The sequence below is a fragment of the Heteronotia binoei genome, chromosome 10, assembly GCF_032191835.1.
Source record: "Heteronotia binoei isolate CCM8104 ecotype False Entrance Well chromosome 10, APGP_CSIRO_Hbin_v1, whole genome shotgun sequence".
NCBI lineage: Eukaryota > Metazoa > Chordata > Lepidosauria > Squamata > Gekkonidae > Heteronotia > Heteronotia binoei.
Genome location: NC_083232.1, coordinates 9608844 through 9632156, shown reverse-complemented (window position 1 = coordinate 9632156; position 23313 = coordinate 9608844). Strand labels below are relative to the sequence as shown.

Below are 23313 nucleotides of genomic sequence, written 5' to 3'. Positions count from 1 at the left end.
ATCCAACATGACTTCTCTAATGTTCTTATGTTCCTACCCCTGAAACCCTACAATCTAAAATTGATCACAGAGCAGGAAGAGAAGTATAAAAAAGGCTGGGACCGGGGAAGAACTGATACTCAGTTCAGCGGTGTGTGTTTTGTTTCAGTAGAAGAGAAGAAGAAGAATTGCTGAATCAGAGACAATCTCCTATATCTTCTCCCCCCACACACACACAACAGACACCCTTTGAGGTGGGTGGGGCTGAGTGGGCTCTCACAGCAGCTGCCCTTTCAAGGACAACCTCTGTGAGAGCTATGGCTGACCCAAGGCCATTCCAGCAGGTGCAAGTGGAGGAGTGGGGAATCAAACCTGGTTCTCCCAGATAAGAGTCCATGCACTTAACCACTACACCAAACTGGCTTAAGTAGAGGAGAAAGACATTTGACTGAGCAGGATCTGACCTTTTTTTTCTTTTTTTCTTTTCTTAAAGGGCAGGACATGAACAGCATGGCTTATGCTCAGTCAGGTAAGATGGTGTTCTGATGTTATTTCTAGTTGCAGATGAGTTGTTTTCCCCAAACCAAGATGGCCCTGAGAGAAGATGTTTTCCCCAAACCAAGATGGTCCTGAGAGGAGTTGTTTTCCCCAAACCAAAATGGTCCTGAGAGGAGTTGTTGTTCCCAAACCAAGATGGCCCTGAGAGGAGTTTTTCCCCAAACCAAGATGACCCTGAGAGGAGTTGTTTTCCCCAAACCAAGATGACCCTGAGAAGAGTTGTTTTCCCCAAACAAAGATGGCCCTGAGAGGAGTTGTTGTTCCCAAACCAAGATGGCCCTGAGAGGAGTTGTTTTCCCCAAACCAAGATGGCCCTGAGAGAAGATGTTTTCCCCAAACCAAGATGGTCCTGAGAGGAGTTGTTTTCCCCAAACCAAAATGGTCCTGAGAGGAGTTGTTGTTCCCAAACCAAGATGGCCCTGAGAGGAGTTGTTTTCCCCAAACCAAGATGACCCTGAGAGGAGTTGTTTTCCCCAAACCAAGATGACCCTGAGAGGAGTTGTTTTCCCCAAACAAAGATGGCCCTGAGAGGAGTTGTTGTTCCCAAACCAAGATGGCCCTGAGAGGAGTTGTTGTTCCCAAACCAAGATGACCCTGAGAGGAGTTGTTTTCCCCAAACAAAGATGGCCCTGAGAGGAGTTGTTTTCCCCAAACAAAGATGGCCCTGAGAGGAGTTGTTGTTCCCAAACCAAGATGGCCCTGAGAGGAGTTGTTTTCCCCAAACCAAGATGACCCTGAGAGGAGTTGTTTTCCCAAACCAAGATGACCCTGAGAGGAGTTGTTTTCCCCAAACCAAGATGGCCCTGAGAGGAGTTGTTTTCCCAAACCAAGATGACCCTGAGAGGAGTTGTTTTCCCCAAACCAAGATGGCCCTGAGAGGAGTTGTTTTCCCCAAACCAAGATGGCCCTGAGAGGATTTGTTTTCCCCAAACCAAGATGGCCCTGAGAGGAGTTGTTTTCCCCAAACCAAGATGACCCTGAGAGGAGTTGTTTTCCCCAAACCAAGTTGGTCCTGAGAGGAGTTGTTGTTCCCAAACCAAGATGGCCCTGAGAGGAGTTGTTTTCCCCAAACCAAGATGACCCTGAGAGGAGTTGTTTTCCCCAAACCAAGATGGTCCTGAGAGGAGTTGTTGTTCCCAAACCAAGATGACCCTGAGAGGAGTTGTTTTCCCCAAACCAAGATGACCCTGAGAGGAGTTGTTTTCCCCAAACCAAGATGGTCCTGAGAGGAGTTGTTGTTCCCAAACCAAGATGGCCCTGAGAGGAGTTGTTTTCCCCAAACCAAGATGGCCCTGAGAGGAGTTGTTTTCCCCAAACCAAGATGCTCCTGAGAGGAGTTGTTTTCCCCAAACCAAGATGGCCCTGAGAGGAGTTGTTTTCCCCAAACCAAGATGGCCCTGAGAGGAGTTGTTTTCCCCAAACCAAGATGGCCCTGAGAGGAGTTGTTTTCCCCAAACCAAGATGGTCCTGAGAGGAGTTGTTTTCCCCAAACCAAGATGGCCCTGAGAGGAGTTGTTTTCCCTAAACCAAAATGTCCCTGAGAGGAGTTGTTTTTCCCTAATCAAGGTGACCCTGAGAGGAGTTGTTTCCCCCCAAACCATGATGGCCCTGAAATAGGGTTGCCAATCCCCAGGTGAGGGCAGGGGATCCCCCGGTTTGGAGGCCCTCCTCCCACTTCAGGGTCATCAGAAAGCGGGGGGGAGGGGAGGAAGATTTCTGCTGGGAACTTTATTATTCCCTATGGAGATGTATTCCCATAGGAAATAATGAATGGATCCGCAGGTATCTGGGGCTCTGGGGGGGGGCTGTTTTTTGAGGTAGATGCCCCAAATTTACAGCGTAGCATCTAGTGCCTCTCCCCAAAATACCCTCGAAGTTTCAAAAAGATTGGACAAAGGAGTCCAATGCTATGTGCCCCAAAAGTCCAATGCTATGTGCCCCTGGGGAGGGGAAGGTATGACGGTGGGAACAGGCGGAGATGGAAGGGAAGGGGATCGAGACAAGATAGTGCTCGACCACCTTCCAGCCTGCGTCCCATCCCGATGGTGACAGGTAGGGGGACAAGGCGAAATTACTCGCCTCCGTCACTGGTGTTATGTAATGCCAGGTCCATCAATAATAAGACCTCCATCCTTCGGGAATTCCTGCTTGAGCAGGACATGGACCTGGCATGCGTGACCGAGACCTGGGTCCGCGATGGGGAGACTGTAGCTCTCTCCCAGATGGCGCCCCCAGGATACTCGGTCTTTCACCAGTCGCGGACTAGCGGGCGGGGGGGAGGGGTGGCCCTGTTCATTCGAGAGGCTTACTCCTTCCGGGCCCTCCCGACTCCGGAGATCGGGGGCATTGAATGTGCCGGCCTGGCGTGGGATGTTGGGGAGGGGTTGGCGATCTGGCTGGTGTACCGACCGCCTAACGCACCGGCCAGCGCCTTACTATCCCTGATGGAGGCCGCAGCAGGATGGGCATTGGAGCACCCGAGGCTTTTGATCCTGGGTGACTTCAATGTTCATGCCGATGACGTGGCCTCCAATCAGGCGATGGACCTAGTGTCTTCCATGGCGACACTAGGACTCTCCCAAGTAGTTACGACACCCACCCACCAGGCAGGTCACATGTTAGACTTGATCTTCGCGTCGGGAGTCTTAGTGAACGATCTTGCTTCTATAGCAGTGCCATGGTCGGATCACTATGCCCTCAAGGCTCGTGTGGACGTCCCACCCCAAACCCGTTTGGGCGGCGAGCTTATTTTAGCTCGCCCGCGGAGCCTGATGGACCCGGAACGGTTCCTGACGGCTCTGCGGGATCCCTGCCCCCCTGGCGATTCCCTCGATGACCTGGTGGAGTCCTGGAATAACAGGCTCGCTGGGGCCATCGACGAGATCGCACCTAGGCGTCCTCTGCGCCCTCGTTCAAGGCCGACACCCTGGTATAACCAGGAGTTGCGGCGGTTGAAACGGGGACTCAGACGACTAGAGAGGCAATGGCGGCGTACTCGAGACGAAGCGACTCGAACATCTTATAGAGAGTTTATGAAGTCCTATGAGATGGCAGTCAAGGCAGTCCGCAATTTCGCGCCCGGCACAACTGTTCAACACAATTCGGACCCTTACAACACTGCCACAGGGCAGACCAAACGCTAATGAATTGGAAATTGGCTGTGAGGCTTTTGCGAATTTTTTTGCGGATAAAATCGCATCGCTCCGTTCCGACTCCCCTGTCATATTAGATACAGTTAGCGAACCTGAGGCTCCGTGCCTGTCTTCGGACTGTGTACTGGACGGCTTCAGTGCGCTCAGCCTGGAAGAAGTTGACAGGATCCTCCTATCTGCACGCCCGACAACTTGTAAATTGGACCCATGCCCCTCTTGGCTTATTAAGACCTGCCAGAGGGAGCTAAGATATCCTATACGGGATATCATAAACAGATCCCTACTGGAGGGGCATTTTCCATCAGCGCTTAAGGAGGCGGTGGTCCGTCCCCTCTTGAAGAAAACAACATTAGATCCGGCCGAATTGGCACACTATCGGCCGGTCTCGAATTTGCCCTTTTTGGGCAAACTTATTGAGAGGGCAGTGGCGTTGCAGCTACAGAGTTTCCTGGAGGATGCTTCTGTCCTTGACCCCTACCAATCTGGCTTCCGCCCGGGCCATGGGACGGAGACGGTGCTGGTCGCCCTGGCGGATGACCTTCAGCGGCATCTGGATCAAGGTGGCTCGGCGGTGCTGATGTTGTTGGACCTATCGGCAGCGTTCGATACGGTCGACCATCGGCTTCTGGCGCGCCGCCTTGCCGACGCTGGGATTCAGGGGCTGGCCTTGCAATGGCTTTCCTCTTTCCTTGACGGTCGGGGACAAAGGGTGGCGATTGGGGAGGAACTGTCCCAGAGGCACACGCTTGACTGCGGCGTGCCTCAAGGGGCGGTACTTTCCCCGATGTTATTCAACATCTATATGCGCCCCCTTGCCCAGATTGCCCGAAGGTATGGGCTGGGTTGTCATCAATATGCAGACGACACCCAGCTCTATCTGCTTATGGACGGCCGGCCCGCCTGCGTCCCAGAAAATCTGGACCGGGCGTTACAGGCAGTGGCTAGGTGGCTTAGGCTGAGCGGGCTGAAGCTGAACCCAGCGAAGACAGAGGTCCTTTGCTTGGGTCGCTGCGGCCCGGGAAGGGAAATCCCCCTGCCAGTTTTTGACGGCGCACCACTGACAGCGTCGGGCAGGGTCAAGAGCCTGGGGGTGCTGTTGGAGCCTTCTCTGACGATGGAGGCTCAGATAGCAGCCACTGCCAAGTCCGCTTTTTTTCACCTTAGGCGGGCGAGACAGTTGGCCCCCTTCCTGGAACGCGACGACCTAGCAACAGTGATTCATGCTACGGTCACCTCGAGGCTGGACTACTGTAATGCCCTCTACATGGGGCTACCCTTGTGCCGGACCCGGAAACTGCAGTTGGTGCAGAACGCTGCTGCCCGGCTGCTATTAGGGCTCCCAAGATGGGAGCACATTCGGCCGGGGCTCCGGGGTCTGCACTGGCTGCCAGTAACATTCCGAGTCCAGTACAAGGTGTTGGTCATTACCTTTAAAGCCCTGTATGGCCTAGGACCTGCCTACCTTAGGGACCGTCTCTCCCCACACGTTCCCCAGAGAGTACTACGTTCCGGCTCACAAAATCTGCTGGTAGTCCCTGGACCAAAGGAGGCCCGCCTAAAATCCACCAGGGATCGGGCCTTCTCAACAGCGGCACCTTACTGGTGGAACCAGCTGCCGGAGGAGGTGCGGGCCCTGCGGGACCTAGGGCAGTTCCGCAGGGCCTGCAAGACAGCCCTCTTCCGGCAGGCCTATAACACCTAACTGATATTTTGGATGGAACATCTTTGGATGGAACAAAATGCTCTTATAGACCGCTGCCTTTATTTTATCTTGTTTTATTAACTATGCTTTTATTGTATCTGTAAATGTTTTAAATGGAATTGTATGAATCATTGTGTTGTGAGCCGCCCTGAGACACTTCGGTGAGAAGGGCGGGATATAAGTCCATCAAATAAATAAATAAATAAATAAAAGAAGGCACCCCTATCCTTCATTATTTCCTATGGAAGGAAGGCATTTAAAAAGTGTTCAGTCCCTTGAAATGTGATGGCCAGAACTCCCTTTGGAGTTCAATTATGCTTGTCACACCCTTGTTCCTGGCTCCACCCCCAATGTCTCCTGGCTCCACTCCCAAAGTCCCCTGATATTTCTTGAATTGGACTTGGCAACCCTACCCTGAGAGGAGTTGTTGTCCCCAAACCAAGATGGCCCTGAAAGGAGTTGTTGTCCCCAAACCAAAATGGCTCTGAGATGAGTTGTTTTCCCCCAACCAAAATGGCTCTGAGAGGAGTGGTTGTCCCCAAACCAAGATGGCCCTGAGAGGAGTTGTTTTCCCCAAACCAAGTTGGCCCTGAGAGGAGTTGTTTTCCCCAAACCAAGATGACCCTGAGAGGAGTTGTTTTCCACAAACCAAAATGGGTCTGAGAGGAGTGGTTGTCCCCAAACCAAGATGGCCCTGAGAAGATTGTTTTCCCCAAACCAAGTTGGCCCTGAGAGGAATTGTTTTCCCCAAACCAAGATGACCCTGAGAGGAGTTGTTTTCCCCAAACCATGATGGCCCTGAGAGGAGTTGTTTTCCCCAAACCATGATGGCCCTGAGAGGAGTTGTTTTCCCCAAACCAAGTTGGCCCTGAGAGGAGTTGTTTTCCCCAAACCAAGATGACCCTGAGAGGAGTTGTTTTCCACAAACCAAAATGGGTCTGAGAGGAGTGGTTGTCCCCAAACCAAGATGGCCCTGAGAAGATTGTTTTCCCCAAACCAAGTTGGCCCTGAGAGGAATTGTTTTCCCCAAACCAAGATGACCCTGAGAGGAGTTGTTTTCCCCCAACCAAAATGGCTCTGAGAGGAGTGGTTGTCCCCAAACCAAGATGGCCCTGAGAGGAGTTGTTTTCCCCAAACCAAGTTGGCCCTGAGAGGAGTTGTTTTCCCCAAACCAAGATGGCCCTGAGAGGAGTTGTTTTCCCCAAACCATGATGGCCCTGAGAGGAGTTGTTGTCCCCAAACCAAAATGGCTAATGAGATGAGTTGTATTCCCCAAACCAAGATGGCCCTGGGAGGATTGATTTTTCCAAGCCGAAATGGCCCTGAGAAGATTGATTTTTCCCATTCTGGAGCTGTGCATGGTCCCTGTTCACCGCATGCTGTGGGCCTCAGCCAAATTGGACCCAGACTCAACTCAATATGACAAATAATTTTTGAACACTCTGTGAGGGTTTTTATTAATGCATATAATGCCAAAACAGTTTTTATACTAAACAATATTCAGTGGTATTCCAAAAATTCCCTTCTATAAAAAATTGTACAATATTCTCTCTTTGTTTGCAAAGCTGCAAGAAATTTCAAAATGGATATGACTGCTTCCCAAAAGAAGAGGAAGAAAAATTGCAGATTTATACCCCGCCCTTCTCTCTGAATCAGAGACTTCAAGCAGCTTACAATCTCCTACATCTTCTCCCCACACAACAGACACCCTGTGAGGTGGGTGGGGCTGAGAGGGCTCTCACAGCAGCTGCCGTTTCAAGGACAACTCCTGCCAGAGCTATGGCTAAACCAAGGCCATTCCAGCAGGTGCAAGTGGAGGAGTGGGGAATCAAACCCGGTTATCCCAGATAAGAGTCCACCCACTTCACCACTACACCAAACAGGTGTGGATGCAAACAGACTGCACTTCTGTCCTCTTTTCGGAGTTTCCTTCTTCAGGAAGTTCACCAAAGGGGCTGGCATGTCATAAAAAAATTAAAACGGTATTTTAAACAATATTTTAAAGACATATTTTCTTGAGTCTTATTCAAGATACTCCCATGTATACTCACTAGATTATTTCAATTGGCACAGTCCGTTTGCAGCCACACCTGTTTTGGGGAGCAGTCATATCCATTTTGGAAGTTCTTGGACTTTGTGTAGATCTGCAAACAAAGAGAGAACATTATGCAAACTGGAGAGCCAGTTTGGTGTAGTGGTTAAGTGTGTGGACTCTTATCTGGGAGAACCGGGTTTGATTCCCCACTCCTCCACTTGCACCTGCTAGCATGGCCTTGGGTCAGCCATAGCTCTGGCAGAGGCTGTCCTGGAAAGGGCAGCTGCTGTGAGATCCCTCTCAGCCCCACCCACCTCACAGGGTGTCTGTTGTGGGTGGGGGGGAAGGTAAAGGAGATTGTAAGCCCTTCTGAGACTCTTCAGAGTGGAGGGCGGGATATAAATCCAATATCTTCATCTACCTCACAGGGTGTCTGTTGTGGGTGGGGGGAAGGCAAAGGAGATTGTGAGCCTCTCTGAGACTCTTCGGAGTGGAGGGCAGGATATAAATCCAGTATCTTCATCTACCTCACAGGGTGTCTGTTGTGGGGGAGGAAGGGAAAGGAGATTGTGAGCCACTCTGAAACCCTTCGGAGTGGAGGGTGGGATATAAATCCAATATCTTCATCTACCTCACAGGGTGTCTGTTGTGGGGGAGGAAGGCAAAGGAGATTGTGAGGCCCTCTGAGACTCTTCAGAGTGGAGGGCGGGATATAAATCCAATATCTTCATCTACCTCACAGGGTGTCTGTTGTGGGTGGGGGGAAGGCAAAGGAGATTGTGAGCCTCTCTGAGACTCTTCGGAGTGGAGGGCAGGATATAAATCCAGTATCTTCATCTACCTCACAGGGTGTCTGTTGTGGGGGAGGAAGGGAAAGGAGATTGTGAGCCGCTCTGAGACTCTTCGGAGTGGAGGGCGGGATATAAATCCAATATCTTCATCATCATCTTCTTCTTCTTGTAGGAGGGAATTTTTGGAATACCACTGAATATTGTTTAGCATAAAAATTGATTTGGTATTATCTGCATTAGTAAAAACCCTCACAGAGTGTTCTATATTTATTTGCCTATTTATACCTGTGAGCTCTCTTATCTTGACAGGCTCGACTCAATATGAAACAGCACATGTAGGTTGGTCCAAGTGATGCATGCAAGCAAAACAGAGGCTATAGCTTAGGAACTGAGAATTTTCTTTGCATGCAGAAGGTCCCAAGTTTGATCCCTGACATTTCACTTAAAGTTAACAGTGCAAAAGACCTCCTCCTGCCAGTCAGAGGTTCATAGAATCATAGAGTTGGAAGGGACCTCCAGCGTCATCTAATCCAACCCCCTGCACAATGCAGGAAACTCACCAACACCTCCCCCTAAATTCACAGGATCCTCATTGCTTTCAGATGGCCATCTAGCCTTTGTTTAGAAACCTCCAAGGAAGGAGAGTCCACCACCTCCTGAGAAAGGCCTGTTTCACTGAGGAATCATTCTAATGGTCAGGAAGTTCTTCCTCATGTTGAGTCGGAAACTCTTTTGATTTAATTTCAACCCATTGGTTCTGGTGCTGTCTTCTGGGGCCACAGAAAACAATTCTACACCTCTCTATGACAGCCTTCAAGTACTTGAAGATGGTGGTCATATCACCTCTCAGCCGCCTCCTCTCCAGGCTAAACATCTCCCCCCAGCTCCTTCAACCTTTCCTCATAGGACTTGGTCTCCAGACCCCTCACCATCTTCGTTGCCCTCCTCTGGACCCGTTCCAGCTGGTCTATATCCTTCTTAAAATGTGGTGCCCAAAACTGAACACAATACTCCAAGTGAGGTCTTACCAGAGCAGAGTAAAGCAAACACATACATGAAGCTGAACACGTGAAGCTACCTTATACTGACTTAGACGTTTGGTCCATCAAGGTCAGTATTATCTACCTAGAACAGCAACAGCTGTCCCAGGGTTCACACAGAGATCGTTTCCATCACCTGCTTCCTGGTCATTTAAATTGGAGATGCTGGAGATTGAACTTGCGACCTTCAGCATGCAAAGCAGATGCTCTACCAGGCAGCCGTGAAGCTGCCTTATGCTGAATCATATTCTTGGTCCACCAAGGTCAATATTGTCTACTCTGACCGGCAACAGCTCTCCAGGGTCTCAGGCAGAGGCCTTTCACACCGCCTCCTGCCTGGTACTTTAAACTTGAGGTGACGGGGATTGAACCTTGGACCCTCTGCATGCAAAGCAGAAGCTCCTTCTCTCATCAAGAACACACATGAAGCTGCCTTAGACTGAGGCACATCACATATTGCTTGGTCCTTGCTGTAAGAGATGGAAAGGAAAGGAGGAAAGGGCCCTGTGCAAACACCAGTCATTTCCGACTCTTGGGTGACGTTGCTCTCATGTTTTCACGGCAGACCTTGTTACGGGGTGCTTTGCCATTGCCTTCCCCGGTCATCTACACTTTCCCCCCAGCAAGCTGGGACCTTCTGCATACCAAGCAGATGTTCTACCACTGAGAACCACTCCTCCTCTAAAGAAGGACTGGATGGCAATAATCCCTGTATTTCTCCTCTTTGCAGGCAGCATGGAGCTAATGGACGGCACTGGTGAAATTGTAGGTAAGGAAAAGAGACTTCGTAACCCTTCCCTCTCACCCCCAGAAGGAGATGAAGGGATTTGAGGCTGAAGCTGAGCGGATATTAATTTCCTAATCGATTCTAATTACAGTAGTAGGCTTGGCAGCCTGTTACTTTGCCTGGTATTATGAGCACAAATTCTTGACTGCTACGTTCTAGCAGGGACCTAATTATAAATTAAACTTCTCGCCATAACAGCAATTATCCAGTTGCTGACTTTCCACCCCCCTCCCTGGTACTGCCATCCGCAGGAATCCCTGTCAGGGTGCAAAAATAACTTCAGAGTAGTGCGTGGCATCATGGCATTCCTGTTGGAATCCGAAGGACAGCTTGTTCCGTCCCATCAGCCAGAAGGGCCGAGATCGGAACACTGGTACATCCTGACCCCAAACAAGGGCCTCATCAGCTTGTGGTAGATCACCTTGCATGCTCCAGAGAACAGCATGCTAAAAGCAAATAGCTCCCCCACCACCACCCACATCTGCAGGCTGAGATGATAATGTACAATCCGTTGCCTGCAGAACATTGTCTTCCAAACATGGGATAAGAACATAAGATAATAAGAGTCCTGCTGGCTCAGACCAGTAGTCCATCTAGCCCAGCATCCTGTCTCACACAGTGTCCAACCAGTTCCTCTGGAGGGCCAACAACAGCAGAGAGGCTGAGGCCTTCCCCTGAGAAGAACATCAGATGAGCCCTGCTGGATCAGACCAGTGAAGGTCCACCTAGTCCAGCCTCCTGGCTCACACAGTGGCCAGCCAGTTCCTCTGGAGGGAGAACAACAGGGCAGAGAGGCTGAGGCCTTCCCCTAAGAAGAACATCAGATGAGCCCTGCTGGATCAGACCAGTGAAGGTCCACCTAGTCCAGCCTCCTGGCTCACACAGGGGCCAACCAGTTCCTCTGGAAGGCCAACTACAGGGCAGAGAGGCTGAGGCCTTTCCCTGATAAGGACATAGGAAGAGCCCTGCTGGTTCAGACCGGTGAGGGTCCATCTAGTCCAGCACCTTGTCTCTCACACGGGACAGCCAGTTCCTCTGGAGGGCCAACAACAGGGCAGAGAGGCTGAAGCCTTCCTCTGAGAAGAACATCAGAAGAGCCCTGCTGGATCAGCCCAGTGAGGGTCCATCTAGTCCAGCATCCTGTCTCACACAGTGGCCAGTCAGTTCCTCTGGAGGCTCAACAACAGGACAGAGAAGAAGACGACTGCAGATTTATACCCTGCCCTTCTATCTGAATCAGAGACTCAGAGCGGATTACAATCTTCTATATCTTCTCCCCCCACAACAGACACCCTGTGAGGTGGGTGGGGTTGAGAAGGCTCTCACAGCAGCTGCCCTTTCAAGGACAACCTCTCCCAGAGCTATGGCTGACCCAAGGCCATTCCAGCAGCTGCAAGTGGAGGAGTAAGGGATCAAACCCAGCTCTCCCAGATAAGACTCCGCACACTTAACCACTACACCAAACTGGTGAGAGACTGAGACCTTCCCCTGGTAAGAACATAAGATGAGCCCTGCTGGATCAGAGCAGTGGACTATCTAGTCCAGTGTCCTGTCTCACACAGTGGTCAACCAATTCCTCTGGACAGCCAAGAACAGGGCAGAGAGGCCGAAGTCTTTCCCTGATAAGAACATAAGAAAAGCCCTGCTGAATCAGGCCTGTGGTCCATCTACTCCAGCATCTTTTCTCACACAGTGGCCAACCAGTTTCTCTGAAGGGCCAGCAATGGGGCATAGAGTCCAAGGCCTTCCCCTGATAAGAACATCAGAATATCCCTGCTGGGTCAGACCAGTGAGGGTCCATCTAGTCCAGCCTCCTGCCTCACACAGTGTCCAACCAGTTCCTCTGGAGGGCCAACAACAGGGCAGAGAAGCCAAGGCCTTCCCATGATGTTACCTCCTGGCTCTGGGAGTCAGAGGATTAGTGCCTCTGAATGTGGAGGTTCCTCTCCATCACCATGGCTAGTAGCCATTGATAGACTCATCCTCCAAGAAGAAGAAGACTGCAGATTTATACCCCGCCCTTCTCTCTGAATCAGCTTCTCAGAGTGGCTTACAATCTCCTTTACCTTCCTCCCCCACAACAGACACCCTGTGAGGTGGGTGGGGCTGAGAGAGCTCTCACAGCAGCTGGCCTTTCAAGGACAACTCCTTCAAGAGCTATGGCTAACCCAAGGCCATTTCAGCAGCAGCAAGTGGAGGAGTGTGGAATCAAACCTTGGGTCAGCCATAGCTCTGGCAGAGGTTGTCCTTGAAAGGGCAGCTGCTGTGAGAGCCCTCTCAGCCCCACCCACCTCACAGGGTGGCTGTTGTGGGGGAGGAAGATAAAGGAGATAAAGGAGGTTTTGAGCCACTCTGACTCTGAGATTCGGAGTGGAGGGCGGGATATAAATCCAATATCTTCATCTACCTCACAGGGTGTCTGTTGTGGGGGGGGGGGGGTAAAGGAGATTGTGAGCCGCTCTGAGACTCTTCGGAGTGGAGGGTTGGATATAAATCCAATATCTTCTTCTACCTCACAGGGTGTCTGTTGTGGGGGAGGAAGGTAAAGGAGATTGTGAGCCCCTCTGAGACTCTTCGGAGTGGAGGGCAGGATATAAATCCAATATCATCATCTTCTTCTTCTCTCAGATAAGTCTGCACACTTAACCTCTACACCAAATGGACTCTATCACCAAGCTATCAAACCCCTTTTAAAGCTGCACTGTCAAATCACAGCCGACTTATGGGGGCCTCATAGGCAAGCTTGTGAAAGGAAGGGTGTTTTGATGCTTGCAAGCGTATACCTCAAAAGCCTTGCTGGTCTCTGAGATGCGATTGGACTCAAATCTAGGTGTTCTCATAGGCAAGTAATGACAGAGGTGGTTTGCTATTACCTGCCTCTGGATAGCAACCCCAGACTTCCTTGGTGGTCTCCCATCCAAATACTAGGCAGGGCTGAGCCTGCTGAGCTTCTGAGATCTATTGAGATCAGGCTGGTTTGGGCCATCCAGGTGAGGGCATGGAATGTGTTGTCAAGTCATAACTGATTTTTGGCAACCCCACAGGGTTTTCAAGGCACGAGACAAATGGTGCTGGCTTGCCATTGCCTCCATCTGCACAGTAGCCTTCAATTTCCCCAGGGGTCTCATCCAGATACTTACTAGGTGGAGCCCACTTAGCTTCCGAGATATGATGAGTTCACGCCAGCCTGGGCCATCCATGCATAGTGGTGGTGGTGCCATCAACTAATGGCGACCTTGTAGAGTGTTCAAGGCAAGAGATGTTTAGAGGTGGTTTGCCATTGTCTGCTTCTGCCTTCCAACCCTGGAGCTGACCCTTCTTAGCTTCTGAGATCTAATCTGATCTGATCAGGCTAGCCTGGGCTAATAGGTCATGGGTGGGTGGGTAGGTAGGTAGGTAGATGGATGGATGGATGGATGGATGGATGGATGGATGGATGGATGGATGGATGGATGGATGGATGGAAGGGTGGGTGGGTGGGTGGGTGGATGGATGGATGGATAGGTGGGTGGGTGGATGGATGGATAGATAGATAGATAGATAGATAGATAGATAGATAGATAGATAGATAGATAGATAGATAGATAGATGAAGAAGAAGAAGAAGAAGAAGAAGAAGAAGAAGAAGAAGAAGAAGAAGAAGAAGAAGAAGAAGAAGATATTGGATTTATATCCCGCCCTCCACTCCGAAGAGTCTCAGAGCGGCTCACAATCTCCTTTACCTTCCTCCCCCACAACAGACACCCTGTGAGGTGGGTGGGGCTGGAGAGGGCTCTCACAGCAGCTGCCCTTTCAAGGACAACCTCTGCCAGAGCTATGGCTGACCCAAAACCATTCCAGCAGGTGCAAGTGGAGGAGTGGGGAATCAAACCCGGTTCTCCCAGATAAGAGTCCACTTACTTAACCACTATGGCTGACCCAAGGCCATTCCAGCAGCTGCGAGTGGAGGAGTGGGGAAACAAACCCGGTTCTCCCAGATAAGAGTCCGCTCACTTCACCACTATGGCTGACCCAAGGCCATTCCAGCAGCTGCAAGTGGAGGAGTGGGGAATCAAACCCAGTTCTCCCAGATAAGAGTCCACTTACTTCACCACTATGGCTGACCCAAGGCCATTCCAGCAGCTGCGAGTGGAGGAGTGGGGAATCAAACCCGGTTCTCCCAGATAAGAGTCCGCACACTTAACCACTACACCAAACTGGCTCTCCAGTTAGATAGATAGATTAATAGATTGATAGTGGTCTCCCATCCAAATACTAGTCAGGGCTGACTCTACTAAGCTTCTGAGATCTGATCTGATCTGATCAGGCTAGCTTGGGCTAACAGGTCCTGGGTGGGTGAGTGGATGGATGGATAGATAGATAGATGATAGAAAGATGGATGGATGGATTGATGATAGATGGATAGATTAATAGATTGATAGAAGATGGGAGGAAGGAAAGAAGGAAGGAAGGAAGGAAGGAAGGAAGGAAGGAAGGAAGGAAGGAAGGAAGGAAGGAAGGAAGGAAGGAAGGAGAAGAAGAACTGCAGATTTATATCCCGCCCTTCTCTCTGAATCAGGCTTAAGGTGGCTTACAATCTCCTATATCTTCTCCCCCCACAACAGACACCCTGTGAGGTAGGTGGGGCCGAGAGAGCTCTCAGAGCAGCTGCCATTTCAAGGGCAACCTCTGTGAGAGCTGTGGCTGACCCAAGGCCATTTCAGCAGGTGCAGGTGGAGGAGTGGGGAATCAAACCCAGTTCTCCCAGATAAGCGTCTGCACACTTAACCACTACACCAAACTGGCTCTCTAGGAAGGAAGGAAGGAAGGAAGGAAGGAAGGAAGGAAGGAAGGAAGGACAGACTACCGAGAAAATTATATTCTGTGCAAAGTGTCATTAAGTCACAGCCAATTTGTGGTGATCTCCTAGAGGTTTCAAGACAAGAGATGTTCAGAAAGTGGTTCATCATTGTTTGCCTCACAAGGTGTCTGTTGTGGGGAGAAGAGGAGAAGGCAATTTGTAAGCCCCTCTGAGATGCCTTCAGGCAGTGAAGAGAGGGGTATAGAAACTAACTCCTCTTCCTCTTCTGCCATTCTCTGCTCAAAACTGCAGCCTCCCGAAGCTCCTTTTTGTTGTTTAAGAAAAGATGGAGGAAAGATTCCCGCAGCTGTGTGTCAACCTGCCATTTGTCCCTGAATGCCCTCATGAGCGCGGGGTTTGCATAACACTCATTAATCTCTGGGATGTAGCTCCCTTTGTGCTGGACTGTACTTCAGTTGGAACTCATTTAATTTTCAGTTCCTCTATTGCCGCCGTGAAGGAGGCTGAAGAATTTTTTCATTAGAGGGAGAGCAACGGCAGCCAGCCGCTCAGAATATCACTGTGGCCTGACCTTCAGAGGGAAATGTTCGACAGGATGTCCCTCACAAGGGCATGGGGTGGAAGACTCATTGCTCAGGATCTGGTAGATTTTCTCCAGCATTTCTTCTAGAATAGGCATCCTCAGCTCGTGGGTGCCACATGGGGCCAGCGGGGGAAACCTCCCCCGACGTCACTGGCGCGATGACGTCACCCAGAAGTGACGTCATCACGCCAGTGATGCTGCACTACGGCCACTCTAGGCGTTTCTGGGAAAGCTCCATGGTATTCCCAGATGCTCTAGCCATTTGGGAGGGGAAACTCTATGGCACAATAGGTACCATAGAGTTTTTCCCTCCCAAATGGCTAAAGCGTCTGGAAAAACCACAGAGTTTTCCCGGAAATGCCTAGAGCGGCTGCATGTGATGCCGCCGGTGTGATGACGTGACTTCTGGGTGACGTCATTGCAGCACGCACGCAGAGCGCGTACACAAAAGTCTCCCCGCCGGAGAACGCAGGGGATTTGGCAGTCCTATGAGAGAGCCAGTTTGGTGTAGTGGTTAAGTGTGCGGACTCTTATCTGGGAGAACCAGGTTTGATTCCCCACTCCTCCACTTGCAGCTGCTGGAATGGCCTTGAGTCAGCCATAGTGGTTAAGTGAGTGGACTCTTATCTGGGAAAATCGGGTTTGATTCCCCACTCCTCCACTTGCAGCTGCAGGAATGGCTTTGGGTCAGCCATAGTGGTTAAGTGTGCGGACTCTTATCTGGGAGAACTGGGTTGGATTCTCCACTCCTCCACTTGTACCTGCTAGCATGGCCTTGGGTCAGCCATAGCTCTGGCAGAGGTTGTCCTTGAAAGGGCAGCTGCTGTGAGAGGCCTCTCCAGCCCCGCCCACCTCACAGGGTGTCTGTTGTGGGGGAGGGAGATAAAGGAGATTGTGAGCCGCTCTGAGACTCTTGAGTGGAGGGCAGAATATAAATCCAATGTCGTCTTCTTCTTCAATGTCTTCTCTGTACCTTTATTGGCACCTGCCAAGTGTTTTCAGAAAGGGGGTGGAGCCAAATGATCCTTTGCCCAGCACAGTTTCTGATAGGCCATTAGAGATCTGCTTGGTTGCTTCAACAGTAGCTGCCACCAGGGCTGGCTTTGTTCTGTGCCTCTCTCCCCTGTACTTGGACTTCCTCTTGGCATATGGCTGGCTGCGCTTCTCACAGATGCCATTTTGTAGCTGTACCCACCACCCTGTGCCAAGGTTCTGAAAGAGCCCACAGTTATTCAGTTTATGAAAAAAGGAGGCAAAGCTACCTCTGTGTCTTAGAACAGGGGTCCCCAATCCCCGGTCCGTGGACCAGTACCGGTACGTGGCCTGTTAGCAACCAGGCCGTAAGTTGTATAATTATTTCATTATAAATTGCAATGTAACAATAGAAGTAAAGTGCACAACTGTATCATCCTGAAACCTTTGTCCCCTCCACTGGTCTGTGGGAAAAATTGTCTTCCATGAAATCAGTCCCTAGTGCCAGAAAGGTTGGGGGCCAGTGTCTTAGAAGACAATATTACTAGGAAAAGTTGAAGAAGTCCATCAGTGGCTATTAGCCATAGTATGTATGTATGTGTGTATATATATATGTGTGTGTGTGTGTGTGTGTGTGTATATATGCACACACACACACACACACACACACATATATATATATATACATATGAACATATGGAGCTGCCTTATACTGAATCAGACCTTTGGTCCATCAAAGTCAGTATTGTCTTCTCAGACTGACAGCGGCTCTCCAGGGTCTCAAGCTGAGGTTTTTCACACCTATTTGTCTGGACTCTTTTTTGGAGATGCCAGGGATTGAACCTGGGACCTTCTGCTTCCCAAGCAGATGCTCTACCACCGAGCCACCGTCCCTCCCCACACACACACACACACACACACACACACACGTATATATATATATATATATATATATATATATATATATACATACATACATACTATGGCCACTGATATTCTTCAATTTTTCCTAGTAATATTGTCTATACACACACACACACATATTGGCCACAGTGTGACACAGTGTTGGACTGGATGGGCCATTGGCCTGATCCAACATGGCATCTCTTATGTTCTTATGTGACTCAGAGTGTTGGACTGGATGGGCCATTGGCCTGATCCAACATGGCTTCTCTTATGTTCTTATGTGACACAGAGTGTTGGACTGGATGGGCCATTGGCCTGATCCAACATGGCTTCTCTTATGTTCTTATGTGAGACAGAGTGTTGGACTGGATGGGCCATTGGCCTGATCTAACAGGGCTTCTCTTATGTGAGACAGAGTGTTGGACTGCATGGGCCATTGGCCTGATCCAACATGGCTTCTCTTATGTTCTTATGTGACTCAGAGTGTTGGACTGGAGGGGCCATTGGCCTGATCCAACATGGCTTCTCTTATGTTCTTATGTGACACAGACTGTTGGACTGGATGGGCCATTGGCCTGATCCAACAGGGCTTCTCTTATGTTCTTATGTGACTCAGAGTGTTGGACTGGATGGGCCATTGGCCTGATCCAACATGGCTTCTCTTATGTTCTTATGTGACTCAGAGTGTTGGACTGGAGGGGCCATTGGCCTGATCCAACATGGCTTCTCTTATGTTCTTATGTGACACAGACTGTTGGACTGGATGGGCCATTGGCCTGATCCAACAGGGCTTCTCTTATGTTCTTATGTGACACAGAGTGTTGGACTGGAGGGGCCATTGGCCTGATCCAACATGGCTTCTCTTATGTTCTTATGTGACACAGAGTGTTGGACTGGAGGGGCCATTGGCCTGATCCAACATGGCTTCTCTTATTTTCTTATGAAGGCAGCAGGGAAAGAGGAAGTCCTAGCGTGAGGCTGTCAAATAGAGCAGGGGTGGCCAACGGTAGCTCTCCAGATGTTTTTTGCCTACAACTCCCATTTTTTGCCTACAACGCCCCAGCCATTGGCCATGCTGGGAGTTGTAGGGGAAAAACATCTGGAGAGCTACCGTTGGCCACCCCTGATATAGAGGATGGTGTGGAGTTGTTTTCTGTTGCCCCAAGAAGTGGGTTGAAATTGAATCAGAAGAGTTTTGGGCTGGCTGAACATTAGGAAGCACTTCCTGACAGAGCAGTTCCTCAGTGGAACAGGTTTCCTCGAGAAGTGGTGGGCTCCCCTTCGGAAGTTTTTCAAACAGAGGCTAGAGGGCCATCTGACATCAGTGAATTAAGCAGATCATGAGAAGGTGGGCAGGGAGGGTTGCCTCAGTGCTTAGGTCTCGTGGCCCTTTCTTACACCCCCCCAAAAATGCTGTTGGGATCAGGCAGCAATTTTTCTCCAGCCCCGTTTGGCCAAGGATCTTGGAGGATGAGACGTTTGCCATCTTCTAGGCATGGAACAGGTGTCACTGAGGGTGTGTTGGGTGAGGTATTTGTAAATTCCCTGCAGGGGGTTGGATTAGATGACCCTGGAGGTCCCTTCCAACTCTATGATTCTGTGAGATGGATTGGCTAAGTCAGGGGTGGCCAATGGTAGCTCTCCAGATGTTTTTTGCCTACAACTCCCATCAGCCCCAGCCATTGCCCATGCTGGCTGGAGCTGATGGGAGCTGTAGACAAAAAACATCTGGAGAGCTACCGTTGGCCACCCCTGGGCTAAGACAAGGAAGCCAAGGCCATCAGATTTCAAGACGAACAGGTTGAAATTAAATCAGAAGAGTTTTTGGCTCAACATTAGGAAGAACCTCCTGACTGTTAGAGCGGTTTTTCAGTACAACAGGCTTCCTCAGGAGGTGGTGGGGTCTCCTTCCTTGGAGGTTTCGAAACAGAGGCTAGATGGCCACCTGACGAAGAAGAAGAAGAAGAAGAAGAAGAAGATATTGGATTTATATCCCGCCCTCCACTCCGAAGAGTCTCAGAGCGGCTCACAATCTCCTTTACCTTCCTCCCCCACAACAGACACCCTGTGAGGTGGGTGGGGCTGGAGAGGGCTCTCACAGCAGCTGCCCTTTCAAGGACAACCTCTGCCAGAGCTATGGCTGACCCAAGGCCATGCTAGCAGGTGCAAGTGGAGGAGTGGGGAATCAAACCCGGTTCTCCCAGATAAGAGTCCGCACACTTAACCACTACACCAAACTGGCTCTCTGACAGCAATGACGATCCTGTGAATTCAGGGGGAGGGGTTTGTGAGTTTAGAGTGATTCCTCAGTGGAACAGGCTTCCTCGGGAGGTGCTGGGCTCTCCTTCCTTGGAGGTTTTTCAACAGAGGCTAGATGGTCATCTGACAGCAATGAAGATCCTGTGAATTTAGGGGGAGGTGTTTGTGAATTTAGAGCGGTTCTTCAGTGGGACAGGCTTCCTCGGGAGGTGGTGGGCTCTCCTTCCTTGGAGGTTTCGAAACAGAGGCTAGATGGCCTTCTGACAGCAGTGAAGATCCTGTGAATTTAGGGAGAGGTGTTTGTGAGTTTCCTGCATTGTGCAAGGGGCTGGACTAGATGATCCTGGAGGTCCCTTCCAACTCAATAATTCAATTATTCTATGGCCGTGAATGATAGGCTGTTTTAGAGGTCCTTCATTCACAGGGTTGCCAAAAGTGACTTGACAGCACTTTACGTACATTCTCATAAAGACCAGGAGCCTCTCCTTTAAACCATAACTCATCCCACAGATGGGCCACAACTCAAGGCAAGGGAATAATCAAGAACTCTCTGTGCTAGCTTTTGCACTCAAGCATTATTGACTGTGCCACACTTACTAAAGGTGTCCCATGCTCCTTTGAACCTGTAGGTGGGTCTGATTTAAAGGTCAGCAGGAACTGCACGGAGGATGGCTGGTCTGAACCTTTCCCTCATTACTACGATGCCTGTGGATTCGATGAGAACGATACCTGGTCGGATGTTGAGCAGGTAGGCTGAAAAGTGACTGGAAAGTGGATGGTGTCAGCATTCCACATCCAGGTTTTGGAATGCAAAGTCGTCGTTATGTTGGTGCCACAGTGTATATATATATATATATATGTGTGTGTGTGTGTGTGTGTGTGTATATATATACATACACGTATATACACACACACATATATTGGCCACTGTGTGACACAGAGTGTTGGACTGGATGGGCCATTGGCCTGATCCAACATGGCTTCTCTTATGTTCTTATGTGACACAGAGTGTTGGACTGGATGGGCCATTGGCCTGATCCAACATGGCTTCTCTGATGTTCTCACAGAGTGTTGGACTGGATGGGCCATTGGCCTAATCCAACATGGCTTCTCTTCTGTTCTTATCAGAGATGTCGGCCATGTCGAATGTTTGGATGGATGGGGCTGCCAGGCAACTTACATGACCCTTGATTTTTTTTTTTCAAGGTGAGAGATGAACAGAAATGGTTTGCCCATTGCCTGCCTCTGCACAGCAACCCTGGACTTCTTTGGTGGTCTCCCATCCAAATACTTATCAGGGCTGACCCTGCTTAGTTTTCAAGATCTGAGAAGATCAGGTTAGCTTGGGCCATCCAGGTCAAGGCAAGAGAAAAACAGAGGTTGTTTACCATTGGCTTCCTCTTAGAGTTGCCAGTCTCCAGGTAGCACCTGGAGATCTCCCGATAATACAGTAGATCTCCAACCGAGAAATATTGGTTCTCCTTTAGACAACGGCTGCTGTGTGGAGGCTGGACTCTGTGGCATTAGACAGAGGAGCTCATTTGCATATTAGGCCACACCACTTGACCTGGGAGCATGTGGCTGCTGCATGATGGATAAAGCCAACAGGAGCCCTGGCCAGCCCAGGTGGAGCACTGCTCCTGTGGTCTCCAGCAGGAGATAAGCCCTAATAATGACCAATTAATGGTGACGGCAATGGGGTATCTCCCATGTAATTTTGGATTGAGAAGGTAGCTTTATTAATGTTGCAGAGAACCTAGCAATAAATAACAAGGTCAGTGTAGAGCAGGGGTGGCCAACGGTAGCTCTCCAGATGTTTTTTGCCTACAACTCCCATCAGCCCCAGCCAGCATGGGCAATGGCTGGGGCTGATGGGAGTTGTAGGTAAAAACATCTGGAGAGCTACCATTGGCCACCCCTGACTTAGCCAATCCATCTCACAGAATCATAGAGCATGGGCAATGGCTGGGGCTGTTGGGAGCTGTAGGCAAAAAAACATCTGGAGAGCCACCGTTGGCCACCCCTGGTGTAGAGCAAAACTGAACCCTCTTGCTGGTTTGATAACTCTCATCTGCAATTATGAAAATGTTTCTACTTTTTTTGACAAGTGTTATTGGTTTGGAGGCTTTTTTGGTGCCCTCACTTGTCCTTGCTCTCACTGACGGTCAGTGATCTTATCATCTGTAAGATTGGCTGCCCATGATCTCTTCCATAGTTTGAGATTGGTTTAGCCCTCCCTCTAGCTCAGTAGTGCCTCCTCTCACCAGAGGTACTTCTCCAGAGAAAGGTCCTTCCCAACACCCGAGATCTTCTGAGTAGGTCCCTCAGACTGGACGTAAGACCTTCTGTATGCCAATCATTGCTTTGCCACTGAGCTGTGGATTATTCTCTCCTATTTCTGCTATGATTTGACTTCTTAGGATTACTATTACCTCTCAGTGAAGGCCTTGTACACCGTGGGCTACAGCACTTCCCTGGTTTCACTCACCACGGCAATGGTGATCCTGTGTCGCTTCAGGTGAGTTGATGATGATGATATTGGATTTATATCCCGCCCTACACTCCGAAGAGTCTCAGAGCGGCTCACAATCTCCTTTCCCTTCCTCCCCCACAACAGACATCCTGTGAGGTGGGTGGGGCTGGAGAGGGCTCTCCCAGCAGCTGCCCTTTCAAGGTCAACCTCTGCCAGAGCTATGGCTGACCCAAGGCCATTCCAGCAGGTGCAAGTGGAGGAGTGGGGAATCAAACCCGGTTCTCCCAGATAAGAGTCCGCACACTTAACCACTACACCAAACTGGCTCTCAGAGAGTTGGCATGAGAGACTCAGGTTGTCAGTGTGTGGAGGAAATCAGGCTCATCTTCATTTATGGAAACCCAGAACCAATGAATAAGTAATTTGACTGCTATATTGGGGGTCTCCAGTGTGGTGACTGAGTAGTGGTTAAGTGTGCGGACTCTCCTCCACATGTAACTGCTAATGTGACCTTGAGTCAGTCGCAAGTTCTCACAGAGCTGTTCCTCTCAAGAGCAGTTTCTGTCAGAGCTGTTCCTTTCAAGAGCAGTTTCTGTCAGAGCTCTCTCCATTCCACTTGTCTCACGGGTTGTCTGCTGCGGGGAGGGGAAGGGGAAGGAGATTGTAAGCTGTTCTGAGACTCCTTCAGGTATTAAATTTCCTACTCTATTCCTGAGAATCTCTCAACTCGTAGTGGCAGCTTTTCAGGGTTCAAAGACCAGAACCTGTCTGTGAACTCATCTTGATTGTATCCTTGGAAGCAACCGCCTAATGTTACACATTGTTGCTCGAGTATTGTTTCAGAGGGTCGTGCTTGAGTATTGTTTCAGAAGGTAACCATGTTGATTTGCAGTTGGACAGCTAGATTTGAATCTCGTATTACCTTAAAGACTGACAGGAGTTTTGGAGATACGGGCTGCTGCCCTCAGATACCAGTGAAGTGGAGATTAAAGGGTGAATCTCCCTTCCCACATGGCTCTCAGACAAACTGAGGCTTCTTTATACATTGAGACAAATTGAGGGTTCAAAGCTGCTATCCGCAAAATTTTGTTAGGTGCTAAGGCACTACCAGTCTCAAATCTAGCTGTCCTGGTTGAGTATTGTCCCACCGTAGAAAGATGGAGCCAAAGAGCCACTGATCACCATTTCTTTCTTCTGCTGTGAATGCTTTTGCCCCATTTCTTGGGTTTGACTCTTAGAAAAGGCATTGAGAAGATGCAGGGCTTTTTTTGTAGCA

The 23313-nt window shown here is 49.9% G+C and overlaps 1 protein-coding gene across 3 annotated transcripts in view; it reads left to right on the top strand.

Moving 5' to 3' along the window:
* Window positions 1-23313, top strand: part of ADCYAP1R1 (ADCYAP receptor type I) — a 135463-nt gene that overhangs the window by 51139 nt on the left and 61011 nt on the right. For 2 of the 3 annotated variants that reach the window (XM_060248018.1, XM_060248017.1), the window contains exons 1-2: window positions 20197-20312; window positions 21985-22082. In XM_060248018.1, the coding sequence (XP_060104001.1) occupies window positions 22060-22082 (23 nt within the window). In that variant the 5' untranslated portion in view covers window positions 20197-20312; window positions 21985-22059. Of the gene's footprint in view, window positions 1-477; window positions 493-5140; window positions 5162-20196; window positions 20313-21984; window positions 22083-23313 lie in introns of those variants that run through there. The other variant, XM_060248019.1, reaches the window with a different exon arrangement.